The sequence below is a fragment of the Denticeps clupeoides genome, chromosome 20, assembly GCF_900700375.1.
Source record: "Denticeps clupeoides chromosome 20, fDenClu1.1, whole genome shotgun sequence".
NCBI lineage: Eukaryota > Metazoa > Chordata > Actinopteri > Clupeiformes > Denticipitidae > Denticeps > Denticeps clupeoides.
In genome coordinates this window covers 11,704,312-11,721,068 of record NC_041726.1, presented here as the reverse complement: position 1 = coordinate 11,721,068, position 16,757 = coordinate 11,704,312, and the positions used below count along the sequence as shown (strand labels likewise).

The following is a 16,757-nucleotide window of genomic DNA, read 5'->3' as shown; positions in this document are numbered from 1 at the left end:
ACAATAACCATTTTTTTTCAGGACGTTGCTTTCAGTTTCGAGACTAAACCCCAGACTCTGCTGTTCGTCCTGGTTTTAAGTGACGTGAGATCTGCTGCGCGTTTCTACTGGTTCAGATTCTCAGATATAAACCGCCAGACGGCGAGGAGTTGAGTCACTTGGAATCTTAAATTCCTGATTCATGTCCGCGTTCATCTGCTGGAATAAATTCCTACATGAAGGCTGCAGTTCTGCTTTTCATAATTCGCCTTCATCTTGTTTGTGGAGGTACGCGGTACAAACAACATTTTATCTCGACTCTTTACTAGAAATATTATAGTATCGTGTCTGTGAAGATTCTCAGTCATCCAGGTGAACTTGTCTGAAAGTTGCGTCATGGCAACTGGACTTTCTTTCTTTAAGTTAGAGACGTTTCATTCTGCATCCACTTTGTCAATATGAGGGAAGCTGGTTCGTGCCCACAAATTTATCCTCCAGGTTGGTTTCACCTTGGTTTTCCCGCCTTGAATAAGCTTGTTACGTGGAACAAAGGTAGGGGGGGTGTAGATGTGAGAGCCCCGCCCTGGCAGCTCCTCCTACCCCCATTAAGCGGGTTGTTAAATGTGGCCAACCTGGTGAACGTGTGAATGGAAGAAAGGGCAGCAAAATAGGTTGGAGATAGTTTGTGTCTGAGGCCTCCACCTCTGTTGAGTGAGGGTTTGTTGATTTGCACATGCAAAGCTTCCCTCACTCCTCTCTCAAACCTCCGATCTTCTCTGTTCAATATTTGAACCGGTCTATTTCAAACCTGCAAACACTCTGAGACAGAGACTCGTCCATCCCAATGACCGGGCACCTAAACAGAAGAAGAGCCATGTAGTGTATGCTGTCCAGTGCGGTGAAGATCGCTCCGAGCTGTACAACCAAACAGCTGCTACACAGGAGGAAGGTCCAGCACAGAAGGAGCAACACCTCAGGGCCAAAGGACACTCATTTTTGGACGAGAATGTTCAAATATTGGACAGAGAAGATAGGTGGTTTGAGAGAGGAGTGAGGGAAACTTTGCATGTGCAAATGTCACATTGCCATGAATCAACTTTCAGACATTATATTCATCCACTTTAGAGTCTATTTGAGAGAGAGATATTTTCTATATTTTTATTAATTATTTTTGTTGTGTTTAATATTTATTTACAGGTTCTCATTCCATGCAGTATTTCTACACTGGAGTGACGCAGGGAATTAATTTCCCAGAATTCACTGCTGTCGGCCTGGTGGATGGACAGCAGCTTGACTACTATGATAGTAACATCAGGCAAGCGATTCCCAAAGTGGACTGGATTAAGAATGTAGAACCAGAATACTGGACCAGAAATACCCAGATTTATCAAGGAACTGAAGCCAACTTCAACGTCGATGTCGGTACACTGATGCAGCGTTTTAACCAGTCAGGCGGTGAGTAGAAATCTAATCCTGGTTTTAAATAATAATTATCTTGTTATTAGTTAAATCTCTTATTTAAACTACATAAAGTTCGAATGCAGTAATTTTTTGTTTATCAAAGTTTCATGATACAAGACAAGATAATAATAAAAAACTAAACTCTTACAAATTAGTTTTCTAACTGTTGTTCTGACAATTTAAAACAAAGGAAAATGTTAAAAAAAAAAACTGAAACTGTTTTGTGTGCATACAAAACGAACTTAAACGAACTAATATTATAGCAAAACGTCCTTCGTTTTCGTCTTTGTAATAAGCCTTTTGGGTTGAATTAAAATCTATTTACTTCACGCTGCCAGTTTTAAGCCAGGTTTTTGACCATTATGGTAACACGTGGTCTGTGACGTCACGTGTCCATAGTCTGCCCGTGACGCCGCCGGCTAGCGTGATGGCTGCAGCGAAAGTCGGAAGAAAGCGGAAGAAAGTCCTATTTGGGATTTCTTTGATTATGACAGTGGCAAAAATAAAAGTAAGTGCCTTGTTGTAGAAGCAGGTGATACAATATGTGGAATACTTCTCAAGGGGAAAAACCCCACGAATCTGAAAGTCCATTTGAAAAGCTCACACAAAAAGGCGAACCAAGAGTACCTGAACAAGCTAGCCTCTCGCCCGCCCTCCCCCGAAAGAGAAGCGGTAGCCAGGCCAGGTAACATGGGAAAGGAACGTGATACTACAGCATCCATAATGGACCAAGTAGCTGCTGGCTAGTAAATACGCAGGAACACCACAAATGAGAAGAAGCATTGGTAAATATGTTTATTAAGACTGGAATGTCTACACGACTGTGTGACTCGATTACCTTCAAAAAGTTCACCACTTCACTCGAACCAAAATTCACAACACCCGGAGCTGCAAGAGTCAATAACCTTATCGGAGCTAAGATGGATAAGGCTATTCTGGTGATTTTGATTCATGCACCTGACAAATATCCTAAATATCCAAAACTAATAAAAACTAGTAAATCTGCCTCTAAAAACTAATTAAAACTAACTGAATTTGAAAAAAAAAAAATCTAAACGAAATAAAAACTAAAACTAATGAAAAATCCAAAACTATTATAACTGTGGTACACACACACACACACACACAGGTCCGGTTCAAGAACAGATGTTTGCTACGTTTCTGACAGCCGTGCTGGAGACCAGATTAAATCTTGTGCTTGAACTTCACCCTTCACCCCACCTCTCTCTCAAATGACCATAAAATCCTCTCTATTGTGCTCAGGTCCTGCTGGTCTGGACCCAGTTCTGCTGCTGCTGTTGTATAATGTATAAATGTCCTCTGATTCAGGATCAGCTCCTCGTTCACCAATCTTAAAACTGAAATCCCCAGTGAAACGTCCAACAGCCAATAGAAAGTCAAGGTTTGCTGTTGGTTGAACAATCAAATCATCACCTGCACCTTCAGGCAACGTGTGTATTTTGCTGTGATCCTGTAACATGATCCGTAACCTTTACTGTACGAATTATCTCCTTTCTCTCTTACTCACTTATTCCATCCAGCTACGTCCTTCACCACCCGAACCTGCCTGATCTCTCATATAACAGCGACAGTCTGTGTAGGTGACGTGTCATTATTACACTTTATGCCCAAACCCGCCTCTGAATAAGTGACCGTGTCGGGATGAAGTTTTATTTGCCCCCCTCGCTTCCTGCTGGTCACCAGACCGTCGAAAACGGGTCCACAGTCCCACCTGCAGCATGGGGTAGAAATGGTGGGGCTTGTGGGAGGCTGCTGGGAGGCGGGGCTTGTTGGAGGGGCGGGTCAGCATGGTGGTTGCTGCGGTTTTGATCCTCACTGTGTCCCAGTCCAGCAGACAGAAGCTCGTCTGTTAAGAGTTCATAAAATAATTTATTTAAAAAAAACTTCTGATCTTTGAAGATTATAGTTCTCTGTAGTAAAAGAGACATCTACACTCCACCCTCCACCAACAGGACGAGGGGTGTGGCCGATCAATGGTGGGTGTGGGAGTGGGAGAGAAATGTGTGGGTATGTGTGTGTGTGTGTGTGTGTGGGGGGGGGGGGGGGGGGGTGTGATAGTGGGAGTGTGTGTGTGTGTGTGTGTGTGTGTGTGTGTGTGTGTTTGCTGAAGTTTGCCCGCACCTCTTCTTTAAGCCGATTTCAGTCCGAACTCGGGACGAACCCCGTTATTTTCTACGTGTAGTAAGTGTGCTCAGTAACGAGGACCTCGCCGATATAAACTGGTGATGCTACAAACACCTTTTATTTAACAACGCTGGGCAGATCCAGAGAAATAAAATGCACCAAGAAAACGAGTTTTACAGAAAACAAAGGGCCACTTTTATTTTAAATTGCCACAGATTATAGTCTTTATCCAAGAACTAACACATACTGTAACCTGCCAGGAATATAAATAATATGCATAAAAACTCACAAAATATCACAGTATCACAGTCTTAAGATCATGTCAATTTTTGTGCACCTCAAGAAAGTTTAATATTAATCACAGCAATTTACAAATCACAAGAAATGTGCAAAACCACCAGACAAATTCATTCCCAGCCTGCTTTCTAACCCGCCCTCTACACTCACAACCATAAACCGGCATTAAAATTCATAAATCATGCTCACACCTTCATTCCTACCACCAGCCAACATTAAAATGTGGTTACTTCCCCCCGGTCTCCAGGAAAGGAGGAGATTAAATTCTACTATTTTTGTCCCGCCTCTCCCCTCTCTCTACCACATTTACCCCCACTAAGTACCCACCATCACCTCTCTCTACCACATTTACCCCCACTAACTACCCACCTTCACCTCCCTCTACCACATTTACCCCCACTAACTACCCACCATCACCTCTCTCTACCACATTTACCCCCACTAACTACCCACCATCACTTCTCTCTACCACATTTACTTTACTTTGCTGATGCTTTTAACCAAAGCGACTGACACCAGCAATTCTCGCTTGATTTCTATAGATTTTGAGTTTTCAAAACTAAGAGGCCTGATAAGGCCTAACTTGTCAGAAAAAGAACATGCTCGGAAAATAAGTGCAAGATTTTTTTTTTGTGCAGTGTGTGTACACATGTAAGTGTTAGATTGAAATACTTTTTGAACAAGTGGGTTTTCAACTATTTCTTTAAGGTGGTAGCAGTCTCGGCTAGTCAAATGGAGCCAGGCAAGTTGTTCCACCAGCCAGGGACAACAACGAAGAACAGAGTTGATTGGAATCGGAGACCCCGTGAAGAGGGAATTTTCAGTCTCATTTCATTGGGAGATCTGAGAGGGCGTGCAGGAGTGTAGCTAGGTAGTAGTGTGTTGATATAGGAGGGTGCAGTTCCATTTACAGCCCTGTAGGCAGCATCAAGGATTTAAACTCTATGCGAGCAGCTACCGGGAGCCAGTGGAGAGAGGTGAGAAGAGGTGTGACATGGGTGTATTTTGACTGATTGAAGATGAGACGGGCTGCCACATTTTGGACCATCTGGAGTGGTTTTATGGTGACCGCAGAGGCTCCAGCCAGGAGTTACAATAGTCGAGTTTGGAGATGACCATTGCCTGGACGAGGAGCTGCGTAGCCTGTTGTGAAAGAAAAGGCCGAATCTTGCGAATGTTGTAGAGAGTGAACCTGCAGGATCTGGAGATTGCAGCAACGTGATGGTCATTTACCCCCACAAACTACCCATCTCCCCCTCTCTCTACCACATTTACCACTAACTACCCACCTTCACCTCTCTCAATCACATTTATTTGCATATATAAACAGACTAACACCCACACATTGACCCAGAAAATACAGTAAATACAGTAAAAACACACACTGGCACAGACATAAACTCTGTCTTCTTTTCTCTTTACAGGAATCCACATTGTACAGCGGATGTTTGGCTGTAAGTGGGATGATGAGACTGGAGCTACAGATGGATACAGTCAGGATGGTTACGATGGAGCAGATTTTATCTCACTGGATTTGAGGAGCACATCTTGGGTTGCTCCAGTTCCACAGGCTGTAATCACCAAACAGAAATGGGATGTAGCTGATGCTGAGTATACCAAGAACTACCTGACCCAGACTTGTCTTGACTGGCTGAAGAAGTATGTTCAGTACGGGAAGATCAGTTTGGAGAGAAAAGGTACAGCAGCACACAGAACAACGAGAAACACAAACGCTGAGACTGTTTATATGTTATTATTAAAATCAGAAAATATCTTTATTGTTGTTTATATTTGCATTGTAAACATGGTTACAAACACATTAAATAAGCAAAAAACATCCAGTAGTCCTGATAATGTAAAGAATAACATTTACTAACAACACAGTAAAACAGAGACAAAACGTACACAGGAATCATCTACAAATGTAATTAGATTTAAATATCTGAGTGTTTGTTGATTGATCTGTTGATATGAAGGTGTCCTGTCCCCCTCCTCTCTTCCTCTCTCTAGTCCCTCCTCAGGTGTCTCTGCTGCAGACAGACCCCTCCTCTCCAGTGGTCTGTCACGCTACAGGTTTCTACCCTGATAAGGTGATGATCAGCTGGCAGAAAGATGGAGAGGACCTGCATGAAGATGTAGATGTTGATGAGACGTTGCCCAACCATGATGGAACCTTCCAGAAACGTGCAGAACTCAAAGTGACCCCTGATGTGTGGAAGAAGAACCAGTTCACCTGTGTGGTGGAGCACAAGAGTGGAGACCCAATCCACATGATCCTGACTGAGGAGAAGATCAGGACCAACAGTCCAGGTACAGAAGCTTCTAGACAGAATCTTCAGTTTTCATGTCCTTTGGATAGAAATGTGCAGGACCAGTTTACAACAAAGTGTTGTGGAGAGTATTTCACTGTATGGTGCTGAGGACACAATTAAAGATCTTCATCCTATGCACAATAACCAAGAACAATAATGATAACGAGAGCTAAATTACTTTATAATTAAAATAAAAACAGAATGTAAGTGCTGTTTTGGCAACAGTTTTTCCAAATTCATGTGGGCAACATTCTAAATGAAGATGATTATTATTATTATTATATATAACACAGTCCAGTATAAAAGTAATTTACACAAATCCTTTATTGCAGGTAATAATGTTCCAGGCATCGTTGCTGGGTTGGTTGTTGCTGCTCTCGTTCTCATCGCTGTGGTTGTTGGTGTTGTGATGGTTGTGAAGAGAAGATCAGGTGAGAGAGACGCAGCAAACATCATCAGTGTCACATGATTCCATCTATGTGACTGGGAGCAACATGGAAACAAGGTTGCATGACTCCTATAGATTGGCAAGATGGCCACTGCCAGCCACTCAGTCATTGATTGACATCCATCAACTCGACTCGGCTCCTACTCAATCTGAAACCAGTAAGACCTAACCTGTGTGAGAGAAAATTTAAAGCAAAGTGTTTCATGTGAAAGTTAAATGTTTCTCATCCAGAGCCAGGAAAACAGATTCGTAAATCTTTGGGTCTGACAGTTTTATTTCTGAAGGAGTGTGTGAGATAATGTCGGTGCCTGATACAGACAAGCACAGAAAAAGTAAGTAAACCGGAGGAAACTTACCTGCCTCCTTGCGTCCCACCGCACCGGGGTTTCTCGTTTCTTCCCACATATGCTCACGTTCTGGTCCCTCACTGGGACCGGGACAATCAGTAACTTCTAGACCAAACATGCTGTCATGCTAACATGTTAACATGTTATTTTGTAACATGTGTGGTGGAAATTCTGCCGTCTGGGGAGCTGCAATAAAGGAAGTCAACTGAATTGATTATCCAAGTTTATTTTACCGCGCACGGGGGGACCCACAAGAGAACATCCCCCCGCTTGATTACAGTTCACAAGCATTTATACATCTGGGGTGTACAAGGTCGAAAAGCAAGCTCGCACCACTTTGGACAGTGGCGCCCATCAACGTCACAGAACCTTTCTTTTATCAGTTTATGTCTAGTTTTTGCGTCAAACTTTTGCATCAACAAGGTCAGACCTAAGATACACAGTTGTCTTCTGACTGTTCCATGACCAAAGGTGAAACACGTGGAGTGTCACGACTACGGACTTACGGGGGAAGGAAGCGCAGAGGTTTGACATATTGGGAAGGGGGTTTTATTAACGAATAAACAATAAAAATACAAATAAACAATGGCGCGGTGGCCGAAAAAGATTTAACTTAAATACAGATAAACTAAAACTAACCCGTAGGCGTGTGGCGATTGCCAGAACTCAAATTACAAACAGTGTTACCAACTGAAGTTCACGAAAATGCCAGCGACCCCAAACGGGTGGAAACTTCCGGCATTTATGGGGCGTCAGGATTGGATTCTGGTGTGGAGCCCAGCTGCAGGCAATCCTGACAGAGCCCCCCCTCCAAGGGCTACGTCCTCGGAGCCCCAACAGTACCATCAGTGGAGGCGGCGGGGCGGACGGCGGCAACCACAGGGCTCCTGCCCTGCTGTATCCTCCCCTTGGAGGACCCGGTCCCTCGGGCTGGCTCCCCGGCGTGGTCAGGCGTGGCGGCCCCGGTCCCTCGGGCTGGCTCCCCGGCGTGGTCAGGCGTGGCGGCCCCGGTCCCTCGGGCTGGCTCCCCGGCGTGGTCAGGCGTGGCGGCCCCGGTCCCTCGGGCTGGCTCCCCGGCGTGGTCAGGCGTGGCGGCCCCGGTCCCTCGGGCTGGCTCCCCGGCGTGGTCAGGCGTGGCGGCCCCGGTGCCTCGGGCTGGCTCCCCGGCGTGGTCAGGCGTGGCGGCCCCGGTGCCTCGGGCTGGCTCCCCGGCGTGGTCAGGCGTGGCGGCCCCGGTGCCTCGGGCTGGCTCCCCGGCGTGGTCAGGCGTGGCGGCCCCGGTGCCTCGGGCTGGCTCCCCGGCGTGGTCCCGCTTGGCGGCCCCGGACCCTCGGCCTGGCTCCCTGGCGTGGTCCCGCTTGGCGGCCCCGGACCCTCGGCCTGGCTCCCCGGCGTGGTCCCGCATGGCGGCCCCGGACCCTCGGCCTGGCTCCCCGGCGTGGTCCCGCATGGCGGCCCCGGACCCTCGGCCTGGCTCCCCGGCGTGGTCCCGCATGGCGGCCCCGGACCCTCGGCCTGGCTCTCCGGCGTGGTCCCGCATGGCGGCCCCGGACTCTCGTACCTGCACACAATAATCAGGGCCGATCCATCTGGGTACGTGTGGGCCCTGTCTCCACATGTCCCCTCTGACACGTCTTGTGTCACCCCCTGCACCGCGCAGGGAGATTGTCCCAGAGCCTCCAGCGACTGTTCCAGGCACCCCAGGCTGGTGCCTTCTGGGACTATGCAGCCCCTCTCGCTGCACGGCCCTGGTGCCAAGGGGGGGGCATTGCCAGACCATCCGGCTAGCCCCTTCTGCGTCCGTTGGGACAAGCAGGCCCTCTTCCTGCCTGTCCCAGCTGGGTCCTCATGCCTACCCGGAGGCTCTATGGCGCTCCACCCCTCTGGAGGCAGACGCAGGCCCATGCCTGGCCCGCCCTCCTCACTGGCTACCGGAGGACCCAGCTCCATCGCTTCCCCCACCTCCCCTCCCCTCAGGAGGAGTCCCCAACCCGAACTGCACCCCCCCAAAAAATTCTTTGGGGGAGCACCCCCCCCGGCTGGACTTAGGGGTACCTTGGGGCTTGTCCACCTCGCCTTGGACCAGCACATTCGGGTCAGGAACCTCCTCCCTGGGGTTCGGCTCCGCGGCTGGGTCGCCATCTGGTGGACACAAAGAGGGGAAGTGGGGGCGACATACGGACACATATGCCACACAGACACACACAGACAGAGACAGACAGAAGAGAGGGTCGTCTGGCTCCCTCTCTGGGCTCTCCGGGACCTCCTCAGGGGGCACAGCCAGGATCTCGGGAGGAGCGACCTTCTCGTCGCCCACCAGTGCTGGGTCTTCTTGCCCCGGATCCTGACTGGCACTGGATGTGGTGGAGGGGCAGAGTTCGATCCCTGGCTCAGGCCGATCAAACTCCGCCCTCAGTCTCTGTTGGAAGTCCCGAAAACTCCTGTCTGTCTCTCCCTGCTGCCAGAGGGTTGTGCTCCAGCCCCATGCTGATCCAGTCAGACACGTGAGGATGGTAGTGATCTCGTCTGTGTCTGCTGCCCCACTGAAGGGTCCCGGGACAATTGGGCTGTCCCACACGGGGCTGGACTCGTGGGTGGAGATGGTGGTAGGTGTGTGGTGTGGAGGGGGGTGGACGTCTTCTCCAGCAGGTGTGGACGCTGGTGCTGCGCTGCCATTTCGCTGGGGAACGTCCGGGCAGAGGGAAGGCGGGTCGGCGACTGGAGCAGGAATGGAGGATTCCCTGCGAGGCAGTCCCGGCAGCGCAGTTGCTGGCTGGCGACCTCCCGTCGCCCTCTTCCACCAGCTTTCCTCACACTGCTGGGAGGGACATGGGTCTCCACGGACCTCGTGACTATCCTGGATGGGCGCGATGGACGGAGCCATCCCGGCACCGACTGCCCAAACGGCGTCATCCTGGTCGTCGTCCGTGTCAACCTCGTACCCCCGGAAGTCACATGGGTCATCACGGACGCCGCGATGATCTCGGACGCGCACGCTGGGCGGAGCCATCCCGGCACCGACCGCCCACCGAAAATCCACGTCATCATCGCTTTCGTCCTCCGTGTCCTCCCACCGGTGACTCCAAGGGTCGTCCACCCTGCGGACATCCTGGACCCATGGCGCGATAAGCTCCCATGGGCAGTACTCTGGCCATTCGGGCTGGAGGCTGCCCACCTCCTCGCTGGAGGAACGCCGCCGTTGTTGTTGCCGCTTCTCACCCCCCTGGAAGTGACGTGGGTCCCCACGGACCTTGCGACGATCGCAGACTGGCGCGATGGGCGGAGCCCAACTCTCGTCTCCCGTGCTCTCGTCGTCGTCCGTGTCGTCCCAGTCCACGGGGAGCCTTGCCAGCAGAGCGCAGAGTTCTTGGCTCGACATGCCGAAGATCGTGGGGGTCGCATCTTCTGCGCTCGCTGCCCACGTCACTTCCTCGCTGCTGCCGACGCCAACGTCCTCGCTCCGCCCACTCACCCGCCGACGTTGTCGCTTCCGGGTTTCGCGGAGTTTCCCGGGGGTGACGTCATCACGCGGCGCCGCGTACCACGGCTTCTCGGGGAGAAAACGCTCCACCAGAACGGGCGGCGCGTCTCTCCCCTGCCGTCCGCGTTCGCCGCGCCGGGCTGCGTCCTTCGCGGCGTTTCTTCTCCTCTGCTTTCCACCTCTGCGCTTTTGGGTGGGTCGCTGGCATTCTGTCACGACTACGGACTTACGGGGGAAGGAAGCGCAGAGGTTTGACATATTGGGAAGGGGGTTTTATTAACGAATAAACAATAAAAATACAAATAAACAATGGCGCGGTGGCCGAAAAAGATTTAACTTAAATACAGATAAACTAAAACTAACCCGTAGGCGTGTGGCGATTGCCAGAACTCAAATTACAAACAGTGTTACCAACTGAAGTTCACGAAAATGCCAGCGACCCCAAACGGGTGGAAACTTCCGGCATTTATGGGGCGTCAGGATTGGATTCTGGTGTGGAGCCCAGCTGCAGGCAATCCTGACATGGAGAGTCTGGCCTACTAAATTTCGTGGAGTGTCTGGGCCTACTAAATTTTCCTTCCACACTCCACACTTTTTTTTTTTTTTTTTTTTTTTGATAAATTGATCTCTACTATAGGCACAAAAATGTATATGATGTGTACGCAAGGTGAGGAGTACATAATTACATAATAACACAAAATTCAAAGAATAAAAAATGATTATAAAAATGATTAAAAAGTACACAGCAAATTAATGCAAAATAACAAAGCAACGTAATATACAACCAGAAACATCAAAGTATACCACTCCATCAAGGGTTTAAGGTAACTCATCACAGGCAGTTGTATAAAAATATAAAATCAAAACTAAATAATTAAAAAAACAAACTATTTAAAATGAAAATCAACAACAAGTATATCAATCAATATATAGTGTATTATGTGTCTGCATCTGTCTCATCCGAGGAGGAGCTTGATTCAAAGCATGATTGACCACTATGAACAAGGGTTACATAATTTTTTCTAGGGGTCTAATAACATATCAACAGCAATGTGGTTCTGGAAGGCCATAAGTGAGGTGGCTTTAAATTGTCCATGTACAGTCTCAAATCCATCTCTAGTGAAGTTTGATAAGCGCTGCACCTTGTAATGAATGTAATTGATTCTGTCAACATTTTTGTTAGGAGTTATTCAAAAAAAAAAATGTATTCAAAGCCTGCAGCTATTTGATTAACTAATATGTATTCGTCGGGCACACCTCTGGGAATACCTATGGTATCAATGTAAGTTGTATCAGGGGAATCAAAAGAAAACAATGATCTCCTAGCTAAATGGGAGTGAACATTGGAAAAAGAGACTGGAACTTCCGATGCAGTTACAGGCAAAATAGTCACAGGTAGGATAAGAGTAGAAGGAGTGCAGACACCCAACCAGTTCTCAGGTAAAGTGGAGCGCAGTGTTTTACCACCACCAGATGTCAGAACGATCAACTTTCGGGGAATCAGACAGGTTGTGGATGGATGCACAATATGAAACATTCACAGTACCAACAGTATTAGCAGGGGAAGGGTAATACCTTGATACCTCAGCATCAAAAACAAGACATCGGCTTTTGATCCTACAGGAAAAAGGAAATCCCAAAAAGAGCAAAAAGGATCAAGGTTATCTTGAGTCATAAGTTGGATAAGACAGGTAATTCAGTTCGGCTGGAGTGGGGACAATCTTCAACAATGGGCGAGGTCCTAGTGTCACCAGTAGCATCTGCAAGTAACAACCAGTTATTCCTGTGGCCAAGTTTTTTTTTTTTTTTTTTTTTTTCAAAACAGACCAAATATCAAATTATTTTTCCCTTTAAAAACCATTTGGTGTAAAAACTTAAGACCGATTTAGAAAACCATCTGCCGTTTCCCCAAAATGTTTAACTGTCACCTAAAAATAATGGAAAAGAACAAGTCTGCATAGATTGTGCAGGCAATTGGTGGTAATCTGGGCAAATGCATGTTGCAAGCTTAGACGATTGTCAAGTCAAATCTGTTTCTTATTGCTCAGATCTTTGATGTTTCTTCTTGTTGACTTTACCGGACGATGGTAGTGATGGTAAATCAGTGTTTATTCAGCCCCGCCCTGCTCAGCCTCGGGAGCGGACGTTTTCTCAGCGGATGTTTCGGCTGCCTTGCTCTCTTTGCCATCCTGAGGTTCGGTGGTCTGGGCGGTAGTTGATGTTGCATCTGTAGCGCCGCTGGTGGGGCTCCTGGTTCTCTTTGTCTTCCTCGCCTTCTCTCACCAGTCTGGGACGTGGGGGACTCCTTGGTCTGAAGCCTCTGTAGTAGTTCTGCCTCATTGGTTTGCTCTGGTCTGGACCACCCTGGTTGTCATCACCTTCAGTTCCTTCTGTCATTTCCTTTCGTGGTGCGCTGGTATATGGGGGGCGGCTGCCATAGCGTCGGCGGACAAAGTACGGTGGATAGCGCCGCCTGCCAGGGAACAAAGTTCTGCGTTGCTGTGGCTGTGCGACCCCCTCAGGACCAATTTCCTGGCTCTCTCTCTTCTTCCGCCCCTCGCTCTGGTAGTTATCCTGGTAGTTGCGTGGGGGTCTCCTCCGGCGTGGGTACCGCCTGTAGCGGTTCCGGTCAGCGGCGTATTTGCTGCCCTGGACTGGGACCCCCCCTGGGCCGGTGACATTGGCCGCCTTGGCACCCTTCTCCCCTTCAACGACATCAAACTCCACAGTCTCACCGTCCCCAACACTGCGGAGGTATTTTCTTGGGTTGTTTTTCTTTATGGCAGTCTGGTGTACAAAAACGTCTTCTTTTGTGTCATTCCTGTTGATGAAACCGTAGCCGTTGCGTACGTTGAACCACTTCACTGTCCCCAGGACCTTTGTTGGAATGTGTGTGAGTGTGTCTGTGTGGGTGTGCATGACCTTGGTTGGAGCCTCCTTCAGGGCTGCAGCCGCGCCTTCGTTTGGAGCTCCGCCCCGCTTCACCAGTCAGGCTGTTTGGGATTGTTCATGGTGGGTGTGTTCTCCTCTGTGTCCACATCTCTCGCCATAGGGAACACCATGTCCTCTGCTCCATCCTCTTTCTTCATTGGGACATTCTTGTAACCAATGTCCGCTTTGGCCACAGTTGAAGCACACGTCCGATTGTTCCTCGCTTCGTGGTCTCCACTGTCCTCTCCATCTTTTGGTGCAATCTCGTGCCCAGTGTCCCCTTTGGTTACACCTGAAGCACACATCCGGTCCACGATATGAAGTGGAGTTGGCAGCAGCATGCTGCAACAGAGCCAGTTGTGCCCTGTGGGTTGAATCTTTGTTTTTGTTGTCTTCTTTGATCCTCGCTTCCGCCTGTCTGGCCTGGGCGTGGCGCGCATGGCGTAGAACTTCAGCGACACGCACTGAAGCATCTGCCCACATGATGCAGGAAGTCTTTGTTGCTTCACTGAGGGGGGGGAGAAGGCCATCAATGAAGGTATTTTTCAGGAGCGCTTCGTACGGTGTCATACCTTGTCCAGGGTAATCATGGGGGCGAGCAAGTCCGCTGTGGTCATCAAACACAACTTGGAGTCGAATCAAGAAATCTTCTGCTGACTCCAAAGGCTGCTGAGCACACGTGCTGATTTTAGAAAGGTCACAGGCAGTAGGAAAGTTGCCAGCGATCGCGGTCACAAGTCCTTCAGCCCAACATCTGTAGTCTGCATCTCCCCGCACTGCACCAATGTCATTTTGATCAGCAGTTGCCCAACCAGGGGTGCAGGGCTGATGATGGGTAGTGAAATGTTCACGTAGCTGACCATACTGCGCAGGGGTCATGTGCCTTAGCAGGACTCGGGCCATTTCGGTGGATGTCGGTGTGAATTCTCTGATGAAATCGCTCACGGCTCTGGACAGGGCCGCACCCCCTCGATCTGCATTTGGGAGATGCTTGGAAGAGTTCAGAAGGTCTTCCGTTGTCCATGGTCTGTAAACAAATGTAGGCCCCCCTGTCCCAGCGACCTGAATCATAGGGAGAGTTGCAGTTGAGGGTCCTGATGGTTCAGAAGATGTGGTGGCAGACCGGGTCTTGGGTGGAGAATATGGGGCGGCTGCTCTGGTGGTGGTTTTTTTCTCTGAAGTTGAAGCAGTGATGCCATCATGCTGTGGTGGTTTCTGCTGTTCTTGTAACGGTTTCTCCAGCGGGAGTTGCTGCTGTTCCAGTGGGGGTTGCTGTTGGGGGTAGGGCGGAGGGGTGGAGTCCAAACTCAGGTCGACCCGTGTGCCCTGTAATGACGGATACAACGAGGCAGGTGCAGTATCAGAGAATTTTTTTTTGGTATCAAGGTTCAGCGTAGTCTTCCCTTTTGTTTTCTTTCCCACAGTCAGCGCAGTCAGAGCGTTCTGGGTGTTTGGCTTGTCTCTTCGGTCACCCTCTGCTTCCCATATTTTAAAACAGTCTTCCATTATAAGCATTTTCCGAATTACTTTACTTTTACTTGACTGCAGTATTTTTTGCCTGCTGCCCTCTAGCCCCTCCTTCAGCTTTTTTAGCTGAGTTTGACTAAGAGACCCACCCGCAGGAAAACCGTAATTTTCATGCCAGTCCACCAGATGATTACACACATCATCACCATATTTCTGTTTCATCAGTATCATTAACTTAGTTTCGGGACTAATAGGAGTGTCACTTTTCCCACTTTTATTTCCCATTTTTTACGCACACAGCTTTCTCGAGTTTGCCCGGGGAATTCACAGCCCAACGAAAACAACTGCTCTTGCTAAGAGAGCTCACAGATAACTAATGGCTCACAATTCTTCCCGTTTCACGTTTTCCCTTTGTGCTCTTGCCTTATTACTCACACTGATTGAAATATTACTTAATGATTGAATGATTTTTTTTTTTTTTTTTTCTTGTAAAGAAGGCTCACACTTATTTCACACTCGATCTCCAAGATCGTTTTACTCAGAGGACATTAACCTCTATTATCCCACACTGGATCTCCAAGATCCTTTACTCAGAGGACTATAACCTCTATTAAACAAAATAAAAAGTGACACTCGCTTAGTTGGATCAACTCAGTTGACTACAGAATAAAGCAAATATGCAATTCCCCTTATCAATTTGATTTTGGATTTATTAATCTTCAAAATTCTGCAGTTTTCATTAAATGTTTGAGAGGTGGAATATTTTAGCTCACCGTGTTCGCGTCCCCAGACGACAGAAAAGAGAAAAATCCCGGCGGAATCGGCCAAGGACACTGACCGCAGTCCCAGTCACTCCGAAACTCTAAGACGAGGTTTTGGAGATGGATCTTGGTGACCCAGGGTGACCAGCCACTCCGGTCATGTCCTGGCGGATTCACGCGGATCCTGTTCGTGACGCCAATTGTGGTGGAAATTCTGCCGTCTGGGGAGCTGCAATAAAGGAAGTCAACTGAATTGATTATCCAAGTTTATTTTACCGCGCACGGGGGGACCCACAAGAGAACATCCCCCCGCTTGATTACAGTTCACAAGCATTTATACATCTGGGGTGTACAAGGTCGAAAAGCAAGCTCGCACCACTTTGGACAGTGGCGCCCATCAACGTCACAGAACCTTTCTTTTATCAGTTTATGTCTAGTTTTTGCGTCAAACTTTTGCATCAACAAGGTCAGACCTAAGATACACAGTTGTCTTCTGACTGTTCCATGACCAAAGGTGAAACACGTGGAGAGTCTGGCCTACTAAATTTCGTGGAGTGTCTGGGCCTACTAAATTTTCCTTCCACACATGTTATTTCTAATTAGAATGTTTAGCTTTATAATTGGGAAGGTTGTGATTTATATTTTGCACTTTTCTACTTGTATTTTCTAGAGTCTGATGCAGGGTCTAACAACTCTGGAGCAGCTCTGGTCACATAGTAAGAAACTACATCGTCTATCACTAGAGAAACATTTCACTTCTCCTTAATGTTCATGAACAGAATATTTCTCTAAATATTTGTTTCTGTTGCACAGTGATGCAGACGGCGCTGTTCGTATATCTGGCCGTTTGATGCCATTCTACACCAGAGGCGAAGACTCCTGCTGATCATACACAGACAGGAAGGAGGTGAAACACCTTCAATAACCAACTTCATCCAGAACTCACTGTGCACAGGGCAGAGACTCATTCATTTATATATGAAGATGTTAACCAAAACCAGGATGCAGGCCAGAACTATCAAGAAGAGACTGACTGAGGTTCATAATGTAGACAAGCGGACAGGAGGAGCAGGGAGCTGTCAGGGCTGGAACTTGACATCAACTCGGGTGGAGACTAATTTAAATCTG

The 16,757-nt window shown here is 48.3% G+C and overlaps 1 protein-coding gene, 1 long non-coding RNA gene and 1 pseudogene across 2 annotated transcripts; 2 read left to right on the top strand and 1 right to left on the bottom strand.

The window, feature by feature from the left end:
* The first annotated feature begins 171 nt into the window (after positions 1 to 171).
* Positions 172 to 16,757, top strand: LOC114770107 (class I histocompatibility antigen, Gogo-OKO alpha chain-like). Its single transcript, XM_028963757.1, has 7 exons — positions 172 to 267; positions 1,177 to 1,434; positions 5,307 to 5,579; positions 5,893 to 6,192; positions 6,527 to 6,625; positions 16,300 to 16,345; positions 16,443 to 16,757. Exons 1-7 carry the CDS (start codon positions 216 to 218, stop codon positions 16,513 to 16,515), a joined length of 1,101 nt encoding a protein of 366 aa, XP_028819590.1. The 5' UTR covers positions 172 to 215; the 3' UTR covers positions 16,516 to 16,757.
* Positions 2,756 to 4,607, top strand: LOC114770140 (uncharacterized). Its single transcript, XR_003743317.1, has 3 exons — positions 2,756 to 2,891; positions 2,982 to 3,037; positions 4,591 to 4,607. It is a non-coding gene; the product is annotated as an uncharacterized LOC114770140 (long non-coding RNA).
* Positions 12,564 to 13,404, bottom strand: LOC114770118 (nuclease-sensitive element-binding protein 1 pseudogene; annotated as a pseudogene).